At 38.6% G+C, this 18,276-nt stretch overlaps 1 protein-coding gene across 1 annotated transcript; it reads left to right on the top strand.

The window, feature by feature from the left end:
• Positions 1–3,847: 3,847 nt before the first annotated feature.
• LOC145584161 (uncharacterized) lies at positions 3,848–5,338 on the top strand. The gene is made up of 2 exons (XM_081641075.1): positions 3,848–3,981; positions 4,141–5,338. The coding sequence occupies exons 1-2, from the start codon at positions 3,848–3,850 to the stop codon at positions 5,336–5,338; spliced, it is 1,332 nt and encodes a 443-aa protein (XP_081497201.1).
• Positions 5,339–18,276: the final 12,938 nt, after the last annotated feature.

Genomic DNA, 18,276 nt, shown 5'->3' with positions numbered 1-18,276 from the left:
TAATTTCAGATAAGTTTAGATAGGTTCAATTAAGTTCAGATAAGTTCAATTCAGGAAAATAAAGTTCTGATAAGGGTTACCTTAATACAAATAACAACAAAAATAAGTTTTAATAAGGTCTATAGCTCAAGTGGTTAGAGCTCCCCTCCCGGTTCTTAGAGATCTTGGGATCGGTTCTTATCACCCGCCCTTGTGGCTTTCTAAACACAAAAAATAATAAGTAAAAAAAGATCAATGAATTAAACACACCCTAATTTATTGAATTTTAGGATAAACTTTTTATCTATGTTACCTTATTTTAAAATATATCATTGATAGGAATTGATGTGATTTTGTGATGATTAAAATTAGGAAAAATACACTTTAATAATCCCAACTATGGGATTTTTACTTTTAATAATCCCAACTAAGGTTTATTATCTGATAATTCTAACCATTGGGGGTGTTTGCCACCAATAGTCCCAATGTCCGGTAACCCGTTGACGAGATTTTTTTTTTATTTTTTTTTTTGGTTTTAATAGCCACATGTCAATACGAGAGTGGTTCAATTTTTTTAAAATAAATAAAATAGAAACATATAAAAATAAAAAATAGATCCCAAATTTTCCCAGCTACCCTATCCACACCGTCAAACCCTAAACCCCACCCCCAACCTTGCCGGAAACCGGTGGCCACCCCCCTTAACCACCTACACCGGTCGGCTGACCCCGTCTAAGCCACCCCCGACCCCCGAAACAACCTCTTAGCCAACCCCGACCATAAGAACTAGAATTGGTGAAGCTTTGTATTCGAGCTAGCCCGCCGTCACACCACCTCCGTCGACCAAAAATCGCTGCAAATTAAAGGTGTGACTGTAGGTGGTGACTGTGACTTCATGTAGTTTTGGGGGGTCGAGGTTCGCTGGGCTGGTGGTTTTGGGGATCGAGGATCGTTGGTGGTGGTTTTGTGGGTCGAGGTTCGCTGGGCTGGTGGTGTTGGCGGTCGAGGTTAGCTGGGATGGTGGTTATGGGGGTCGAGATTTGCCGACTGGTTAGTTTCGGTGGACAAAAGGTGGTGGCTGACCGGTCCGACGAGGTTAGGGGATTGGGGTTAGGGTTTCACGGTGGTAAAGGGGTGGCTGGGATTTTTTTTTGGTTTTTTATTTTTTATTTTTTATTTTTTATTTTATTTTTTATTTTTTATTTTTTTTAATATGTTTTAATTTTTTAAAAAATTTAGACCTATCACATGTTGACACATGTCATGGTAATCTGTTATAACAGTTCATTAACTTAGTGTTGACCGGTTGGGACTATTGGTGGCAAACACCCCCAATAGTTAGGATTATTAGATAATAAAGATTAGTTGGGATTATTAAAAGTAAATCGCCCATAGTTGGGATTACTAAAGTGTATTTTTCTTTTAAATTATGTAGTCGGCATGTAATGAAAAATAAATAATATTGTTGAACATGTTCAATTTAAAAATTATAGAAAAATAGTAAAGTAAGCTTGATATATTAGAAATTCTTAAAAATTAGACAGAAATAAATTAAACAAAAAACTGTTTTAAGCCCGTTGGATTAACTTGAACCAGAAACTTTGGGCTATCGTTGAATATTTTTTTGACCCGTGACCTGAACGACTTGAAATGACCCGCGACTGGACTTGATTAACAAGTTTACCTACAGTAATAAAATCATATTAAATTGTGAACTATTTTATTTTAATAGATTAGAATAAATTAAAAATGAATGTTGTACGTTTCGAACTACTTCCTTCGCTCCAAAAAAATATGATATTAAAATAAATTTATATGATAAATTATTTGATTGTTTTCTACGTGGCGTGACATGGGTGAAAAGTTTAAATGGCAAGTGACGCTGTCATGTCGTCTGGCTAAACTTATAATTTAGTTTTTTACTAGCTGATGAAATTATTGGTATTTTATCGGAAATAAAACTCTACACCAGCAATTTTATCCTATAAATCTATCCAAATTTATTGAAAATAAACTCTTAACTAACGTTTTATATCCCACAAAATTTATCCAAGTTTTTATCCTAATAAAAAAAATACAACTTTTCTATTCATAAAAAAATATATCCAAATAAATCCTACATGTCATACTAATATTTAATTGTTGCTTATGTGGTGCGACACTTGGCAAAAAATTGAAACATCTAGTGTTCCGTGTGATGCCTTGGTTGTTTAAGGAAGTATTAATATAGGTTTGATGTGCGTTTGTAAATGCATAACAAATACTAAAAAAGCACATGAGGGTGAGAAAAAGGAGGAGAGAGATGGATAAGTGGGACTACTTTTAAATGTATCACTGAAAGCATATATTATACCATTGATTATGTAGTGCTTCTATTTCTACACATAATTAGTACCACTGAATGAATATATAATATCACTACATATATACATAGTACCACTGAATGTTCAGTGATACTATTGATCACCCAATGATACTACTAAATTCAGAATATACATTTTCGTGAAATGACCCTCATGCCCTTCGTTATGCATTTACTCATACCTTACTAACCTCCCTTTGGAAGGCCTCGTTTGTTAATTGAATTTTAAGATACATTTTTTTGTTTATGTACTAAATCTTAAAACAAATCATTAATAAATGCTATGTCTATTATAAAAATATACACACACTATATAAGAGAAAAATATAGTTATTTGAATTTTCTACTCATGGATTAATAACACTCGATAATCATATTTGTAAAATAAAAAAATATATAGTACAACAACTCATAAATCTGTTAGTAGTTTTGGGAAAGAGTTTTGACTATCCGGTAGTTTTTGAAAGTGACGCAAGTAGTATGGTCAGAGCAATTAGAAGAAATCAATTTTTTTACGGGTAAATTACATGATTTTCACTGAATGTGAATGTATGCTTATTTACATCAGATATATACATTCACTGAATTCGAATAATTTTATTTGATAATTTTTTTTAGAAAGTAATTTTAAGGTATTAATGTTATAATGATAAATTTTGTGGAACAATGATAATATTTTTAATTACATTTTATAAGATATGTTAATAAAAGTTGTAATAAAATATTGAAATTTTATTGGAAGTAAAATTTTAAGAACTTAATTATCAAGCGAATTCATTTATTTGGCATCAAATGGTCATGCTAATGCTTAGTTATGATATGATTTGGTATATATCTATTAGAGTCGGTTTGGTTATATTTATGTTAATATTGTATTTATGTCAAGTTGATCTTGTTAGGAGTTTAGGCTAATTAGGTTTCCTATTGTATTGTGTATATATATGTGATTATTATCAATGCAAAGGCTAAGTCGTTTTCTCCAATATTTTCTTGAGTTTAACATGGTATCACAGCCACTCTAATTTTTTAGAGATTTTAATCGATCTTAATTTGTTCTTGATTTAATTTTGCAATTTATTGTATGATTGTGAGATTAAGGCTTCGATTTTTTTTACATATACACAAATTATTTTTCTGTTTTTCTTGCTCGAAATTAGGGACTTCAAACCCTAATTTGTTTTCTGGTTTGGTGCGCAATTTATTGTTGCGTGCTGTGTTTTGGTGGTGCTCGTGCTTGAGTGCTGCGTATGCGTGGTGGTGTTGTGCGTTGGTTTTGTGTGTTGTGCAACTGCGTGGTGCGCAAGGAAGGTGTGGTGTGTGCTGTGCGCTAGGGCGTGTGGTGTGCGCTTGCTTGTTGTTGTTGTGCGCTGCTGTGAGAGTGTCTGGCAGTGTGAGGCGTTTTTTTTTTGGTGTGGCAGTGCATTGTTGCTGCTGTTTGTTCTGTCCGAGTGTGTGTGTGGTGTGTTTTTCTTTGTTTGGTTGTGTTGTTGCTCGTGATTTGGTGTGATGGCTGGCGATGATAACACTCCTCCTCCTCCTCCTCCTAAATACGAGCCGTTCACTGATTTTTACCTTCATCCGAGTGAGGGATCTCAATTGGTGATTTGTCCTGTTTTGCTTACCGTCGACAACTATGAAGAGTGATCTAGGTCAATTCGCAACAATCTTTGGTCCAAGAGCAAGCTCGGGTTTGTTTATGGTTCTATTGTTCAACCCGATCCCAAGCATCCAGATTATCATCAGTGGGGTATTGTTAATTCTATTGTTGTTGCTTGGATTTATAATACTCTTGATGTTAGTATTCGTTCTACTGTTATTATTCCTGATGATGCTAAAACTTTATGGGATGATTTGCGTGATCGTTATTCTCTTGGTAACGGTCCTCGTATTTTTGAATTGAAACATGATATTGCTGATTGTAAGCAAGGGGGTCGTTCTATTGCAGTTTATTATGCCGAACTGAATAAATTGCAGAATTTGTTGTCTAGTTATGTGAAATTTCCTACTTGTACTTGTTCTGCTGCGAAAGAATATGCTAAGTTGCATGAGAATGAGTTGTTGCATCAATTTTGTCTTGGTTTAGAACCTAAGAAGTTTGGTTCTATTGTTTCTACATTGTTGATGAGTGATCCTTTACCTTCTATGAATGCTTCTTATGCTAAAGTTGTTGCTGAGGAGCGTAAGCAAATTGTGTCTGAGGCACATGAGACCTCTTCTTCTTCTTCTGCGACTGTTGGTTTTAATGCAATAGGTACGGCTTTCGATCAGACTTTCGAATGGATAGAGTGCACTTATTGTAAGAAGTCTGGTCATGATAAGGACCATTGTTATGAGCTTCATGGCTTCTCAGGTGGGGGGCGTAGAGGTCGTGGTGGTCGTGGAGGTCGGGGTGGTCGGTCGTCTGGTAAAGGCAAGGGTGATTTTGGTGGTAATACTGGTAGCTCTCGTGGTAATAATAAGCCGGTTTCTGATTCTGGTTGTGGGAGTGTTCCTACGATTTCTGATGCTCAATGGAAGGAACTTATGTTTGCTGTAAAGGGTGCCAAGTCTAGTTTTTCGTCAGATGGAAACAAACATGGTGCGTATAATTCCATTGATCGGCTTATTAACACTGGAGCTTCAAAGCATATGTCTGGTAATATTGATCTTTTCACTAATTTACATAACATCTCTTCGCTTGTTGGTTTGCCCAATGGGAAGAGCACCACAGCAATGAAAGAAGGAAGAGTTATTTTTTCTGATAATTTAACTCTTGATAATGTTTTATATGTGCCTGCTCTTAAATGCAACTTGTTATCTGTGTCTCAATTGTTAGAAAAACAATGCTACTTTATTATGTTCACTGACAAGCTATGCATTATCTGGGACCGCAGTTTGAGGAACCTGATTGGAGCGGGGGTCCAATGTGATGAGGTTTATATTTTTAGTCCGGTTCATGCTCGGAATCTGCAGGCGAACAAAGTGGTTATATTCAGATGCAAGTTTGTTGTGGCATAGGCGTCTCGGGCATCCGTTAATGCAAGTTGTGAACTCTCTTCCGGGAGTTTCTAGTAGTCGTAGTACTCATAGTAGTGATTCTATTTGTTGTTTTGATTGTTCTATTTGTTTTATGGGGAAGCAACCCCGAAACTCTTTTCCGTTAAGTATGAATAAAGTATCTGGAATTTTTTATTTAGTTCATTGTGATATTTGTGGTCCGAATAAGATTGAATCTAGTTGTGCTGCTCGTTATTTCCTAACCATTGTTGATGATTTTTCACGTGCAACTTGGGTGTTTTTTATGGTTGGTAAGTATCAGGCTTCTCAGTTGGTTCCTGAGTTCTGTGCTATGGCTAAGACTCAATTTGGTCGGAAGGTAAAGGTGGTTCGTAGTGATAATGGTCAAGAATTTCTCAGTTTGGGGCCTTTCTTTGCGAAAAAGGGCATCCTGCATCAAACGTCATGTGTTGACACGGCTCATCAAAATGGTAGAGGTGAGCATAAGCATCGTCACATTTTAAATGTGGCTGGTGCTTTTCGATTTCAAGCAAAGTTGTCCAAGTACTTTTGGGGTGAGTGTGTTATGACTGCAGTGCATCTTATTAATCGCACCCCTACTCCGGTTTTGAAAGGTAAAACCCCTCATGAGTTTTTATTTGGTCAGTCTCCTTCCTATGATAGTCTGTGAGTTTTTGGTTGCCTTGCTTATGCTGCAAATTGTCCTCTGGTTAAGGACAAGTTTGATTCTCGGAGTCGTAAGTGTATTTTTGTTGGTTATCCTCACGGGAAAAAGGGTTGGCGTCTTTATGATTTGGATACGAATGAATTTTTTGTGAGTTAGGATGTGCAATTTTTCGAATATAAATTCCCATATTTAGAGTCTCTACCGGACGACCGGCGTTTATTGTGGGAAAAATATTTTGCGACTTGTAGACACCTAAAAATGTCTCCCCGAAACCAAACCCGATGATGAACATTATTGGTTGGGTTGAGTATTTAATCCCGGAGTGCTTAAAATTCATATTCAATCAAACTCAATTCATAAAATCAGTCCTAATGTTTAATCAAAGCATAGTCCAATTTTTATTTTAGCCCAAACCTTTTTTTATTCATTTCATATTATTTATTATTTTAGCCCAATTAATAAATAATAAACCTAAATAGCCCGAAATTGTGAAACGACACTTAAAAATGTATCAAGACGTAAAAATGGAAGCAGGATCCGCCGCGTCACGGCAAACTGTGCCGCGTCACGGGAAATGTTGCCGCGCCATGACATATTTTCTCGTGCCACGGTGCATATACCGTAAAACGAGATTGCTCCGTGTTTTCTCCGCGTAATCCCTAAACCCGTTTTATCTTCTATAGTCTGTTTTTTGCTCCGCGTCACACTATTTTCCCCCGTGTCACGGGATTCTACACCGTGTAGCGGCGTAAAGATGACGTGTCGCGACATTGTTTTTTAGGGTTTTTATCTTTTTAGGGTTCCGTGTGTTCCCTCGACTCATTTTCCCTATAAATACCCCCTCATTTCTGTTGTTCGGGGCATCAATTAACATTTTCTTCTCTCTTCTATGTTCTAGCCTACCTTATTCTCTCAAAATACTTCATTTAAGCACTCCAAGTAGTCCTTACTTTACCCGAGGTTCTGTCCTTAAACCAAGGTGTGAAAGGTAGAACTGTTTGAGGGTTTGGCCCCAAATCAACTCTATTTAATTTCATTTTAATTATTGTTTTATTTATTTCCTTGAAGTTACTAACTCGTTTATTGTTTTATAGTTGCAAGCAAGCAAAATCAAAGTAAGGAATCAAGTTCCTTTTATTTCTATTATTTTTCTAATGATTTTATATTGTTAGATTTATTGTTAAATTGCTTCCAATATTAATGTTTATTCTATATTTTATGATCACCATATTGCATGTTTAAAGGGAATATGTAATTGAAAATCAAGCCTAATAAGATAATTTGGCAACCGGTTTAGGTTCCTTTTTAATCTTGTTATTAAATAAAGTGATAAGGATATTTTAGAATTATGTGTTGCATTAATATTCAACCAATTTAGCATAATAATAGTTTGGAGCAAATTGAATATTTTGTTTGCATGCCTTTGAGATCGCAGGAATCACTTTTCACAATAAGAATCGAGTAGAGGCCAATACGTGCGAATGTAACTCCATGACTCATTTCGTACCATCATCTCCGATCCTCCTTTCGTGGTTCCGAACCATATGGAGTTAGTAATCTCATGGATTATGAATGAGGTGTAACCTTCATGGGTCAATCGTTGTTGCCTATCGTTGTCCCTTTATCATGGTTGCCTTATAATGATCCGTGAACGGTTTACAAGTTTCTTAAAAACTTTTTGGCGACTCCCTACTTTCCTTTTCCCTAATCGTATTATGTCAATTCCTACTTCCTATGAATGCCAAGCATATTCACAGATGCTTTAACGTAGGCGCATTTCAAACGACGCCTACAATTTGGCGACTCCACTAGGGAGGATTCTTGGTTATTTATCGATTTGAGTGATCGGTATTTAATTAAGATGAGTGGATGAGACTTGAAAGATTCTTGAAAAGTATTCCTGTGATTAATTTTGCATTTTTTGCATATGCATAGACATTTTAACGTCGCATTCAGGTCTGTCCCGTAGGAAAAATTGAATAACCTGATTGCGAACGAAGGAAAAAGGCACCAATCAAATTTTTTTGACTGCCGCGCCACGACTGATCCTGCCGTGTCACGGCGCTGTGCACCGTTATGCGGTGTTCAGCACCGTGACACGGTACATTCTGTCGTGTCACGACAGTCCTGAAATCTTTCCAGTGGCTTTATTTCTCTTCTCACAGTCAGCTTCCTTCGGTTTTTCTGAAAAACCGTGTGTGTTCTACATACGTCTTAGCCCCGGGGAATTTAAACTCTATTAACCCGAAAACGCTCATGGCAATAAGGGTTCATCCGAGTTATTAAATCCACCCAAACCATGGAGTCGAGTTCGATTACATCACGAACTCGTGGAGCCGCCCGCTGGCATACACCCTCAAGGGAGGCTGCCTTGCTAACGCGTCCAAACTCTTAACAATGGTACCCTTTGACACCAAAAAGCATGACCATAGTTGAACATAGATCTTGACCTTAGGTTGTGAACTTTTTTTGTATCATCGTGACTAAGTGCTACGTGGTTTATTTGGTGCTAACCCCACATGTGTTTTTTCATTTTGTTCTTTGGACTAACCTATGACTGGGGGTTTTTATTTCCACATAGCAATTAGCACGGATTTAAAATTGAATAAAACTTGGAAAATTCACAAAACTAGACCTGGAACTGTGCACCGTGTCACAGCAGCTCTGCTGTGCCACGGTGTGTAGTGCCGTGACACGGCGCTTTGTACCGTCGGACGGTGCACTGCACCGTGTCACGACAGCCAGAACTGTGACACGGTGCCCAGGAAAAGTGTCCTGTTAGTTTATTTTTGGGTTTTGTGCGTACTTATGTGGTTCGTATGTCCGGTTTGATGCCATGTCTAGCTGTACGGTCATAACACGCGTCCATAACCTCACTTAATCACTCACAAGTCATGTTGAGTTCACACACTTTTCCTTGAGTCGTGCACCATTTTGTTTATAATCGTACTTTAGGATGGTCTTGTGTCGTTTTTTCGTTTTTTTTAGGAGTAATATGGTTCGAGTCACTACCTCAACAACCTCTTATACCTAAGAGGCGTTCAAGAAAGCCACCACAATCATCTCCACAAAGTTCATCTCCAGTTTACTTTCAACCAATGGCCACTAAGGAAGAAGTTGAGAGTCTCAACAAGACCATCGAGACACTTGCTGCTATGGTGCAAACACTCACCGCTAAGGTCCACACCATGGAGCAAACTAATGTCACTACGGCTGCAATGGACAAGATCAAGGAACAAGTGAGCAAAATTTATGAGGACTTCACCTACGTGGAGCAACTTGCCACTTCTTTGGCTGTTAAGGACAAGCTTCCTGAGAAGTTTTTCATTGCTGACATCCCAAAATTTAAGCCTACTGGGATAACCCTATGTTTCATTTAAAGGCTTTTTCTGCAACTATGGCTCTCAAGGGAGCAAATGTAGCACTCTTCTCTACTGTGTTCCCTCTTTTCTTGGAGCACGCTTGTCAACAGTGGTTTTACTCTTTGGATTCCAAGCATACTGGGACTTGGGAGAATGTTACTGAAAGTTTTATGAGCCGTTACAAATGTAACATCCAAGCTAAGACTTTTGAACGTAAACTCTCCATTCTCAAACAGAAGGAGAATGAAGGCTTCACTACATATTTGAACAGGTGGAGAGAAACAGCTGTAGACGGTTCGCCTGTTTATTTCAAATCTGACTCATAAGTATAAGCAGCACTTGAAGTTTCTACCTTTGAACACCTTTGAAGCTGTGTACGATATTGGGATCAATATCGAGGATGAGTTGATGAAGACTGCTGGTAGCAACAACAACAACAACACTTGGAAAAACAAGAAGAACGACAATCCTTCTTCTTCGTCTTCCAAGCCCAATAATGCTACTTACAACATCAACATCAATGATGTGTTAGCTCTTAATGCTCCCACTCAGAGATTCCAAAGGCAAAGGAGGGTTTACACGCCTTTGGGAATGAGCTATGATGCTGCTTTTGATCGCTTGCACATTCAAGGATTGATCATGCCTATTGAGCCCTTTCCAGAACCTCGACCAGAGAACAAAATTGCTAGCTATGACTCCAATGCTTATTGCAAGTTTCATCAAGGCAAAGGTCATACTCCTGAGAAATGTTGGAGGTTAAAAGATGCGATCCAAGACCTGATTGATGTTAATCAGCTTCCTGTCCCTCCAGGGGGCAAGAAGCCCAATATTCAAACAGGTCCTTTTTCTGATGCTTTGGCTATCACGAGAGATGAAGTCTCCTTTGATCCGTCACTACTCATTCAACCTGTGAATGAACCTTTACCAAATGTTGTTGTTGTTTCAAGCTATGAAGAAGTGAATGGAATTTGGGATAGTGACGATGAAGACGTCTATCTCTTGGCACTAGCGAAGATGTTTGAGGGGACCTTGAGGTCAAGGTTCTCACCAGGAATGGGAGGTTGCAACAGCCTAGTTCACCTCCACCACAAGAACAACTAATAGTTGATCCCATCGACCTTGTGAGCAACGATGTGATCAAGAAACTACAAAAGACTAAGGTGGAAATGAATGTATGGAAGCTTTTGGCTACCTCCCACGAGCATCGAAAGGCTGTGATGAATGCTCTGGTGAAGATAGGAGTTGATAGTGACATGACTCCTCAAGGGCTAGTCAGCTTTCTCACTACTGAATTTCCAAGTACTAATAATCTGATTTCCTTTTCTGATAAGGATCTGCCCCCGGAAAGGGATCAACATAACAAGGCCTTACACCTCAATATGGTGTGTAGGCAGATGAATGTTCCCATGAGCCTAGTTGATAATGGCTCAACAGTCAATTCCCACTACGCACTGTAAAGAAGTTGGCAATAAAAAATGAAGAATTGATCCCCTCCACTCAAGGGATTAGTGCTTATGATAATACTCGCCGTCAAGCCGTGGGTACTATCATGTTAAACATAACTACTGGAGTCATTGAACGTCGCACCAAGTTTCAGGTGGTGGACATTAAGGCTTCTTTTAATCTGTTGTTAGGTTGTCCTTGGCTTCATGAGCTAAAGGCGATCCCGTCATCGCTGCACCAAAAAGTAAAAGCCATAGTTGGAGGGATTCTAATCACCATTGATGCCTCTCCCTTGCATATTCAAGTTATCGACACTCCCATTGTCCATGTCGAACATGATGAGGAAGATGAGGATCTCTAGGGGTTTTCTCTAGACGATGTTCTCATGATTGAAGAAGAGGAGAAGTGTCACCTCGATTTTGTTCCCTATTCAAATACCAACATTAATGCAATCATGAAGAAGCAAGGGCATTTCCCTGGAATGACCCTTAGACTTAAGAAAAAGATGGCTGAACTCTAGGGTCACCCTGGTGCACCCAAGAAAGACACCTTTGGCTTGGGGTTCAAACCAACAAAGGAAGATATGAAACAAGCTCTCTCGAAGATGAAAGCTCGCAATAATGCTCGAACCATGAAGACGAAAATGGCCATGGATCCTTATCCCTTCTCTCTCAATGGCTAGTATATCAAAGAGGGGGAAAACTTCCCATGCTATGAATTCCCCGAGCCTTTCATCCACAATGGGAAGCGTGAGCCAGGTTTTGAGATGTTCCTGGATTGTGATTTCATAGACGAAGGCGAGTTCTCAACAGCTAAGAAACCAGTTAGTCGGAGCTCTAATGATATGAATATTAATCTTCGTTTTAGACTGGAAAAGAATGAACCCAAGCTTATCAGCTATGAAAATTCTGAGTTCATTCAAGCTGTCATATCGAGTAAAGATTTCGACCCCTCTGAGTTAATTGTCCCAGCTGATGGTGTTCTAAAGGGATGGCGTAAGACGGTGAAGATCACTACGCCGAGTGGAGAAAAGCTGGAAGTGACCACTGGCGAAGGTCCTATGTTTGATGAATCTGAATCGTCTGAGTCTGAGTCTGTTGATGAGTCTTTAGGATTTGAGGCCGACCCCCTTTCTATTATTGAGTCTTCTTTTGTAGTTCCTCCTACTGTTGAGCATCTTGTTGAGTCTCCTCCCTTTATCCTAAATAATTCCGACGAGGTCGCAGCTGACCTTACCCTTTTTGATGTAATGAGCAATGAATTCAATGAAATGAGTACCTTTGTTTACGATGCGTGTCATTCCCCTAAGTCTGATAAATATTGCTTTGCTAATGATAAAAATGACAAAGAAATAATAAAGGCAATGGAAGAACACGAAAATAAAACGGCAATTGTTGAAGATACAAAAACAGTTAATATTTCCAATGATATGACTATCAAAGAAGTTAAAATTGGATTAACACTAAGTCAAGATGAACGCAAAGAGCTAATTAACTTGCTTAGTGAATTTGTTGATGTATTTGCTTGGTCATACCAAGATATGCTAGGGATTGACAGGGATATAGCACAGCATACAATACCACTCATTCCAGGTATGAAGCCTGTCAAACAAAAGCTACGTCATATGAAACCGGATGTGGCTCTCAAAATCAAGGAAGAAATCAGAAAGCAACTGGCTGCAGGTTTCATCAAAGTGTCCAAGTCTCCAGATTAGATAGCTAATGTGGTTCCAGTTCCAATGAAAGATGGAAGGGTCAGAATGTGTGTTGATTACAGGGATCTCAACAAAGCAAGCCTAAAGGATGGGTTCCCTCTACCTCACATTAAAATTTTGGTCGACAACACAGCAAACCATGCGCTCCTATCTTTCATGGACGGATACGCTGGATATAATCAAGTACTGATGGCTGAGGAAGACATGGAGAAAACCACATTCATCACACAATGGGGTATATATTGCTATACGGTAATGCCATTCCGGTTGAAAAACGCGGGTGCCACCTACCAAAGAGCAGCCACAGCATTATTACATGATATGATGCATAAAGAGGTGGAGTTCTATGTTGATGATATGATCGTCAAGTCAAAAGATTGTCCAGGCCACATCATTGCACTTCACAAATTCTTTGAAAGACTCTGCAAACATGAGATTGAATCCAGCAAAATGTGCATTCGGAGTTACATCAGGCAAACTACTTGGCTATGTGATCAGTTCTCGAGGAATTGAAATAGATCCCACAAAAGTCAAGTCAATCATGGCCATGCCACCACCCAAGATTGAGAAAGAGATTCGAGGTTTTATCGGAAGGTTGCAATATATAAGTAGGTTCATATCCAATCTCACTACGATATGTGAACCTATATTCAAGAAGATAAAGAAGAACGTTCTAGTTACATAGGATGACAATTGCCAAAAAGCTTTCGACAAGATCAAAGAATACCTTGAAAATCCACCAGTGCTAGCACCAGCAATACCTGACTTTCCTCTTCGACTCTACCTTATGGTCACAAGAGAAACGATGGGGGCAATGCTAGCACAAGAAATTGAGAGCAGATAGAACGCAATCTATTATTTGAGCAAAAAGCTTCAAGGTTATGAGACCGGGTACACACCACTTGAAAAGTTGTGTCTCGCACTCGTTGCAAGGGGGTACACATCAACGGGGGCTACCCCCTTCTCTTTGATCTATGGCGTTGAAGCTGTACAACCAATAGAGCTTGAAATCCCTTCTTTACGAATCGCGTTGGAAAGTCAACTAGATGAAGTCGATTGGGTTAGAGCGAGATATGATGAACGCTTGGCAGCTTTGCATCATGTCCAAATCTACCAACAGCGTATGGCACGACACTTCAATAAGAAAGTCAAGACTAGGAACATTAAAGAAGGTGACTTAGTGCTTAAGGAACTTTGAAAAATGTGTTAGATCCAAGGGGAAAATTTAGACCAAACTGGTCAGGTCCATACATTGTCAAGTCCATTTTGTCTGGTGGAGCGGCACAATTAGTAGACATGGATGGCAACGGTTTCCACAATTTAACCAATTTGGATCAACTCAAGAAATTTTATGCCTAGTTGTAAGGGTTCAAGACCCAATAGAGCTACGTTTGGCCTGATTCCTTTTAAGGATACGTAGGCAACCACTTAAGGGGGCCCGGCCACTTTAAAAAAATAAACACCCTTCCTCAGTCAACATACCCACGGCATATATTGAAGAAAATTGCAAAGAAGCAGTCATCGTGTCACGTCAAGAACACACCGCGACGCGGTAGAAAATTACGCGACACGACGACATTTTAGCAAGAAACATGCAAAATGAGCCCACCGTGTCACAGCAGCATACGCCGCGACACGGCAGAATTCTCCCCAAAGCGGCAAAAGTATACTGCGACACAGCAACATTTAGGCGTGAAAATACACCAAAATAGCCACCGTGTCACGGTAAAACCTACCGTGCCGCGGCAGAAGTTACCGTGACGCGGCAAATCTACCGTGCCGCGGCGGGAAGTTATGCAGGATTTTGCAATTTTCGTTCGATTATTATTATTCTTCCATTGCATCCGACTTCTTGACTCGGATAAAAAAAAAAGTCATAGCAGTTTTTTAATTAAGGCAAAAATAAATATGCTATTATTATTGAAATAAATGTGACTACAACTATTAGCATCATACGCCTTATTTAAAAAAATAAAAACTTAAATCATAAAAGCAAAGCAATATTGGTCTAATCCTTCTTCACTTTAGGAGCTTCCTTCTTCTTTTCAACTAGGTCGGCCTTCACCATTAGTGTATCTTTTGTAGCTCGAACCGTCACACCTTTAGTTGAACTTTCACCCCTTTCATAGGTCTTAGGTTGCTTCTCCCTATAAACCATCTTTTCTTTACCCTTTCCTCTTACATAACTTTTCTTTTTAGGCATTATAGGAGTCTTAAATTCAATCCCTTATGATCTCGGACCTAGACAATCTTTAGGAGGCGCCTTCTTACTTCCAAGTCGTCCCTTCACATCAAACTTACGTGATCCGACTCGCTCCCTCCTACTTCGAGGATTCTACCATGCCTTGTATGCACTAGACAAGGGGGAGGAGCTTGGTTGCTCGCAGAAACAGTCCATATTGGCCTTCCAATCCAATAGATCTCATACTTGTGAACATTACTTTCATGCAAAGATACTTCACGAGGACTATCGTTATAGCGTGGAACTACTTGTTCAAGTCCATATTGTCGCATCACTCGGGAAGAGCAATAAAAAGTCAACTTGATCATACTAGGAACACGACAATATGGTGTATCATTCGTCCTAACCATCCTAGTGAGCCTCCACCAAGGCACCACCCATCGAATAGAAAATTCCTTCTTTGCAAAGAACACCTTCCAATCATCATATGACATGTTTGCAGAGTAATTCTTCTTCCTACGAACTAGATCGTTGGGACCATATTTTTCAGTATCGTCGGGAGCTTCAGAGAGTTCCAAACGCTCCATCAACCAAATCTGCAAAAAAAAAAAAAAAAAAAAAAAAAAAAAAAAGAGCACCGTGACACGGCAGAATGCATCGTGTCACGGAAAACAGTACCGCGTCACGATGCCTGCCACGTGTCACGGGGGTTAGCCAGAGCGCGTTTTTACCTGCAATAGTACTAGAGAGCCCTTGCTGATAGCTTTCCGGTCAGATTTTGCTTCGTCAAGACCGCATAAAGTTTCTCCAAGGCAAGTGGGCATAGGGGATCTTCCAGATTCAACATGTTAAAGCACAGACGCTAAACAAGCATGTCCTACTCTATCATTTGTAAATAAAAGCTTGCTAAACATGCAAAAAATATAAGCCCTTCTACGGTGTACATGATATGACTCAGAGACAGGATGATTAAAATATAAATTTGCAAGCTTTTCTAGATCTACTTCATTACCATACACAATTCTATTTAAATTTGGATCTGTCAGATTTAGATGATGTTCAAAATCCTAGTAATAATATTTACGCAGAGTAGGCATTGCAACGAGATTTCTAGCAGGAAAGCCAAAGATAGCACCAAATTCCTTCGGCAGAGGATAGATTTTATCATAATCAAACTTGAAACAATGAGTTTTCGGACTCCAATAATCTAAGGCTGCTCTCAGAAAATCATGTTCAATTGCTACATGCCTTAATGCTAATAAACTTCTGACATGAAACAATTCTAGCTCTCTTTTGTCTGAATTAATCAAAGAATATAACCAATCACTCAATGTATTATAAAAATTCTGAGACATTATTATTGAAATATGAAATTCTAGCTATTTTACGTTTCGTAATTATCACGAATTAACTGGTCGTAATTTATAGCCAAAAGCGTTTAGAAACGCGAAAAATCTATCCAGTTACACGCGCAAAACACACTGCTGCAATATTTGTGTGCCGTGACACGGGAAATTCCACCGTGTCACAGGACAGAATGCCGTGACGCGACAAACGTTACAGTGACGCGGTATATTCTGACATGTCACGGTGGTCACGCACTTCTTAATTTTTATCCTTGACCTATTTTTTCCGGATTTTTGTTATATTTTCCTTCACCGTTTATCCTTCAATCTCGTTTTTCGAGAGTTTTATTCCTAATAAAATTCTCCCTTTATTTTATTTTTATTATTATTATTATTTTCTTTTTCTTTTGGGGAAGTTGTAAAACTTGTCCCATTTTTTTTTATTTTAATTTTCTTTTTGGGAAGTTGTAAAACTTGTCCCTTTTTTTTTTTCTTTTTAGGGAAGTTGTAAAACTTGTCCCATTTTTTATTCTTATTTTTATTTTCTTTTTGGGGAAGTTGTAAACCTAGTCCCATTTTTATTTTCTTTTTCTTTTGAGGAAGGTCGGTACCCTCCACTTACGAAAAATAACGATTTTTTTTTTGCATCATTACTAAATATACAATCACACACAATCAGTCTCAAGCACACACTAACATGCACACTAATTAAGTAAATAATGTCAAATACATAAAGTGTGTATAAAATATACAAAGTGAGTCATGGTACATAAATGATGTCAAGTGTCATGAACCAAGTACATAATAAAAACCCTTGGTCAATACTTCTCAGATCCAGAGCTAGGATCAGTGTCATCTTGAGATCCCGAGTAAGGGAATAGCGGACCAAAAAGACCCTCCATCATCCGAGTACGAGGAGTAGTGTCCCTACTAGTCCCCACAGCTCCAACAGAAGATATACTCAAAGCAGGTCCTGTTGACAGGATAAAGTTGTATCACCTAATCAAAAATAATTCCTAGATTCCTCTAACTATGCAGATAGGGAAGAAGGGTCGAACTATAGGGAAACTAGTCTTTCTATTCCTAATTAATTTAAATAATCTAAATTATAAAGTAACTAAATTATAGATATGAGGAAATTAAAATAAGGGAGATAAAAGTAGGGAGGAATCAATTTATAAAAGCCTAGGGCATAGGTTCACCAATAAATAATATTCCAGGGTAAAACATAACAATCAATCATCAATGCATCAATTAATCAGATCATAAAGGGCTTTCGCTACGTATTACAATCACAGAGTTAATTTACCAGTATTAAATCTCATCTCTCGAATCTCGACTTAACCATTTATAAATTAATCCGCCTATTGAAACTAAGCATAAACATCAATTCTCGTATCTCGAATCTCAAATCTCGAATCAATATTGCATAACTCATACAAATTAAATCTGGCCAAATCTAATTGCATAGCATTAAATCAATCGATAGGAAATTAACCAAGCATTGACAATTAACAATAATAAATTACCCCTTCATATTATTTATGGATCCCCATAAAGCCTAGAAAGAAAACTACTCACACATAATTAAATCTAAACTAATAAAAGCAATTAAACAAGACATGTTGAAATAAAGAAATTGAATTACCGAAAATAATAGAGAAGTAATCGTTACCAAAGTTAACGGAAATAATGGACTGAATTAAGAACAAAGTTGTAGAGTTGTAGAGAGAAAAACAATGAGAGAATTCTAATCTAAAAACTAAGTAGAGAGAGAAAAGCTAATGGAAGAGGTCTAAGAAGTCCTAAACTTGCTTAAAAAAACGTATTTATATTAAACTAGAGAATCCTAAGCTTAAATGAACTAAAAAGACGCCTAATCTTCTTCCAGAAACACCGCCCGGTCGGGCGCGCCTTTTTCCTTTGTAGCACATCTCTCGCGCCCGGTCGGGCGCGAGATCGGGCGAAGCATCCTTCCTTTTTTTGCCCCGCCCGGTCGGGCGCGCCTCAGGGCGAGGGCAGCCTGGCCGGGCGAAGCTCACTTAGGCTACTCTTGGACTTCGATTGGGCTCCGATTCTTCGGCCCAATCCGAATTTCCTCTTTGGGGCTTTAATACTTAGTCCAACGCCTCGGTATCTCATATGTCGAGCCCTTAATCACCGATTCGATGACAGTAACTGGCCTTGAGCTACGAAAAGTGGTCGTGCTCCTCCAACGCTCGTA

The sequence above is a fragment of the Chenopodium album genome, chromosome 16 (assembly GCF_948465745.1).
Source record: "Chenopodium album chromosome 16, dcCheAlbu1.1, whole genome shotgun sequence".
In the NCBI taxonomy this organism is placed as follows: domain Eukaryota; kingdom Viridiplantae; phylum Streptophyta; class Magnoliopsida; order Caryophyllales; family Amaranthaceae; genus Chenopodium; species Chenopodium album.
The sequence above is the reverse complement of the archived record's forward strand: the minus strand, read 5'-3'. Positions and strand labels throughout refer to the sequence as shown.